The sequence below is a fragment of the Quercus lobata genome, chromosome 6, assembly GCF_001633185.2.
Source record: "Quercus lobata isolate SW786 chromosome 6, ValleyOak3.0 Primary Assembly, whole genome shotgun sequence".
NCBI classification, from domain to species: Eukaryota; Viridiplantae; Streptophyta; class Magnoliopsida; order Fagales; family Fagaceae; genus Quercus; species Quercus lobata.
Window position 1 is genome coordinate 19,925,925 of NC_044909.1, and position 4,572 is coordinate 19,930,496.

General features: G+C 35.5%; 1 protein-coding gene across 1 annotated transcript; it reads right to left on the bottom strand.

Annotated features, from left to right (window-relative positions):
- Positions 1-2,207: 2,207 nt before the first annotated feature.
- Positions 2,208-3,599, bottom strand: LOC115995031. Its single transcript, XM_031119435.1, has one exon. The coding sequence runs from the start codon at positions 3,063-3,065 to the stop codon at positions 2,643-2,645; it is 423 nt and encodes a 140-aa protein (XP_030975295.1). The 5' UTR covers positions 3,066-3,599; the 3' UTR covers positions 2,208-2,642.
- Between the last annotated feature and the right edge of the window lie 973 nt (positions 3,600-4,572).

Consider the following 4,572-nt stretch of genomic DNA (forward strand, 5'->3'; position numbering starts at 1 on the left):
AACCAGCCAATGGACATTATTTGCCAGCCCACTCTAATTTTTTCTCAAAAAGTTAGGTAAAATGTATACTCTATAGTTTTTGCTCAAAATGCTAGGTACGGTCAACAGCTATTGTGGGTCCTACTTAATTTTTTTTCTACAGTAATTTTTTTTACAATACTTTCAACAAAGAATTAAATAAGTCTGTTTGGGTGTTCAGTAGTTTTCAGCAGCTTATATAGTATTAAACAAAAGTATAATTTTTTGCAGTTTTAATGCTAAATATATATGTGACAAAAAGCTAAAAATAAATTTCATTTTTAAAAAAAGTTAGTTAAAATAATAAATAACCTTAGACAGAAAAAACAAAAACTAAAACTAAAACTAAAAGTTAAATTAGAGGGACCGCGTGCTTTAATTTGCCACATGCAAGATAATCTCTTCTTATATAGATAGGAAAATAATGGATAGCTTTCATCAAGTACTGCATTACGGCTACCATGTTACGAGCATTTGTAGGCCCCTTTTAGAGACCATATTTTCCATATGATTCCCTCAAGAGTCAAGACTATAGGTCAAGCATAAATTTTGTAGTTGTTATATTAAAAACAAAGTTGAAGAGAAATGATATGTGCACAACATTTTTACAATAAATTTTAAGTGACAAGCTGTTATTGGTTGTTGTTATTAGGCCAAAAAAATAATATTAATGTTAAGTTCAAATTTGAACCAATAATTTGTTATAAAAATATTATAGAAGTAATACCTCTCTTAGCATTAAAAAGCGAAAGAATTTATTGCGCGCAGTGATGGCTGCGGAAGCTGCGGACAGCGCTTCAATTTTCAAACATCGATATTTCATGGTTTTTCTTTTTGTCTGTTTCTCGTCAAAACTAGTAGCCCAGTTTTACTGGATTCACAAACTTTTCTGCGCACGCAAAACCTTCGGCCTGACCAAAAAATAAAAATTCTGAAAATACTTTTCCGTCGCCAAACGGCAAAGGAGCAATACTGACATCGTTTGACAACCATTATTTCTTCTAGTTCTCGTTTGAACTCATCACCAACAATATGTCACATAAATAGTTATGAAATATTTTGTCAATTTTTGTGTTTATAAACTTGAGAAAGTGTTTATAAACTTTCTCCAAGCAAAGGCAAAACGTAAATACCATTGAAATCTGATGTACTATCATATCTTAATTAGGCGACACGTTACAGGTCGTGTTATACTCATGCGTGTGTGCGTGGCGTGTAAAACTTGTAGAACCACTTTTTTCCCCACTAGTACGTATACGTGTGCATCAGCTATTGCATTACGATACTGCTAGTGGTCGAACCACCGATACAAGTAGTCCTTTTACTCATTACCGCCGAATCCGAAGTGCTATATAAGAAAAACTTCAAATTTCTTCTGAAGAAGAAAAAAAAATGAAATAAAATTTCACCACGTAGAAACTAAAAACAAGGGCGTTATATAATTATTACATGGTAAGTTTTTAAATTTTTCTACGTAGCTTGTTAAGAGTAAAACTATATAAACAACAGCTGATGTCTGCAAATAATAAATTCCATAACGAAATAACGATGCTCTCAGTCAGACATCTTGAAATAATATACGAGAATATTGATGACCACAACTTTACTACATCTCTAATATAATGCTCTAAAGAAAAGAAAAAAAAAATGACAAATTCATACAAAAGTATTAAACAACCAGCCTCATAGTCATGTCACGTCAGAGTTGCGAAGAAGTTTTGTGGTTCTAGCATAGAACCTCCACTCATAATACAAGTGATAACATCCCATACAAACAAGACCTTCAACTACCTTCCTCACCATTCTCACATGCACACGCAGCACACCTACTCTTCACATACAAGCATTGCATACACAACACACGTACGTCATGACTAGAGTATGAACTATGAACTGAACTGTACTATAGTGACATGCACGACACATGCGAACGCATGAGATCATTGGCTCATACTTACCTACATAAATTTTACTACATAATATTTACAAACATAACATAAATTTTACTATATAATATTTACAAAGACAAATAAAAAAATAAAAAAATTTATCCCCAAGTCTTCAAGCTCTATACAATATATATGCTATCATAATCATGCATGCAAACAAATTTACACACTCAAATCAAATACATGCATAAAGAAACACAAGAACCAACAAAACGAGGTCACCCATGCCATGCCATGCCATGCATCCCAAACAATCAAAAGGATTTTTCCATCAACAACAACAACAACAACAACAAAGCATTAAAAGGATTTCCATCACGTGGATTTCCGTTCCAAAATTACACAATACAATTTGCAATAAATACACAGAAGCTAAAGAGATAGACAGAGAAATACACGTCGGACTACAACATTCCAACATTCCCGGAAACAGAACATTCTAGAAAGAGAGGGAGAGTCAAAGAAGAAAGAAGAAGAGGGGTCAGAAACCTTAATGCTTTCGAAATTTGATATTGCGTTTATGTTTTCATACGAAACTCACCATCATTCGTTCATCACCACCTCGAATCGACTCGAACATACCGTAAATTTCGAGAGACTTTAAAAATACTTCTTTTTTGTTTTCCTTATCTGACGTGGCTTGTAACTAATGAGAGAATGCCACGTCAGACAGTTTCACATCTGTATCCACCGAGCGAGCTGCGTAGGGTTGACAATATCAGGGATGTGGGTCCCTTCGGTCTTCAATATGTTCGCCACCTCACCATAACTCTGGTGCCCCTTCTTCTTCACGCTCGGCTCGGCTTCCCTCTTCGACTCACTCCCCACTGGAACCGCCTCGGCTCGAGCCGGGTCGAACTTCTGACCCAACAGCGTACCCCTCGTCAAGAACTCATAAGCCATGTAACCAGCTAGAAGCCGATTCGAAGATTTCAGCTCGCTCGGCTTGGAAGCTTGAGCCGGATCTGGAGCTGGAGCTGGAGCTGGAGCCGGAGCCGGAGCCGTTGAAGCCAACGGTTTTAAAGAATATAAAGCTTCTCTTTCTTTACGTTTTCTTGAGGCCCCAGGTGTCAAAATCCGACGAGAATGATAACTCATCGTAGCCTTTCAACCATGCCACGTCACCACCAACTGTTTCCTAATGGGAGTGGGGGTAAAAGCGTCAATACGTGGGTTTTGATATTTGTTTTTGTTTTTTGGAAAGTGTCTGTCTAATCAGTTTTATCGAGAAGTGAGAAAAAGTAGGAAAAAAAACAGGGGAAAGACTAAAAAGACTCGCTGGATGGGTTCGGTTTTGAGTGAAATAAAAAATAAAAAACCGTGGGGTTAAAATGGGCAAAATGACAAAACATGAAAAACATTTTAACAAATAATAAAAACACAGAAAAGAGAAAGTGGGTTGGGTTGGGTTGGGAGGTTAAAATCGGATGGGACTGAAAGAGAAGGGAAGAGAGGCGGTGGGATCTACGGTGACGCCAACGCAGGCGGCGGTTAGAGGCGGAGAGAGTGTGCGTGAAGGGGTCTGATTGAAGAGAGAAGAGGGAAGAGGAGAGAAATGGATTGAAAAAGAGAGAGAGAGAGAGAGAGAGAAAGAGAGAGGAGAGAGAGAGGATTGGAGGAATATATAGAGGTGGGGGCAAGAGACTGAAGGAACGGCGTGGTTCATACAATATTTAAGTGCCCGGTTGTTTTGCACATCCCCCTTTTGTTCCCAATATTATCTGAAATGCCATCACCTTATGACAAAAGTACCCTCATGTTTTTTGGGGACTATTTTTCTTTTTAATAATTCAAGAGGTGAGATTTTTATCATAAAAACATCCCAACTAATCGAATTATAAAGTTCTTGGTTGACTACAATTTTCTTTTAATTCTATTTATAAATAGTAAAATATAACAAAATCTCAAAATATTTTCACAAGCTAAGTTATTAATTCACTGTAAATCAAAATAAAATAAAAGAGTAAAATATAGTTTTTTTTTTATATATACAAGATATAATTTTACTCTAACTTAATTTAAGTGTATATGTGTGTAAAATCTCCTTTTGGAAACTTGAACATCGGCATTTACCCCTCACACCCCACAAATACTTATATTTGTAGAGTGATCATCGCACCAAGGGTGTGCGGTGGTGAATAAAATATAGTTAACACCACTGAGATTTAGACTAATAGCAATCATATCAAATATTTTTCAAAACTGACCAATTTAGTCCCTTAATCCAATTTGGACCCTAAACAGTTACTCTTTTTTTTTTCCTCTCTCTAGTAGCGATTAGGGACCAAATTAATCAGTTTTGAAAAATTTTAGACCTAACTTGCATTAGCCCAAACCTCGAAAATGAATTGTATTTTTCCCTAAAATAAAATACTCAGATCCATCATAACTCAAATCAATAGTGTTATGAAAATGTTATGGGATTTTGCATGTATAGACTTTCTTTTCTTTTCTTTTCTTTTCTTTTTCTTTTTTATAAAAGGTTATAAAAGGAGAACTACAATTTAAAATACAAGGTTCTTTAATATTCCCAAAAAATTACTTGCAATTCACATTCCTTGAGAAAATGTGACATTTTCTTGTTAATAAAAGATTTGAACATAAC

Excerpts from the sequence above, each read along its gene's own strand:
- LOC115995031 (XM_031119435.1), bottom strand. The coding sequence starts at position 3,065 with ATGAGTTATCATTCTCGTCGGATTTTGACACCTGGGGCCTCAAGAAAA.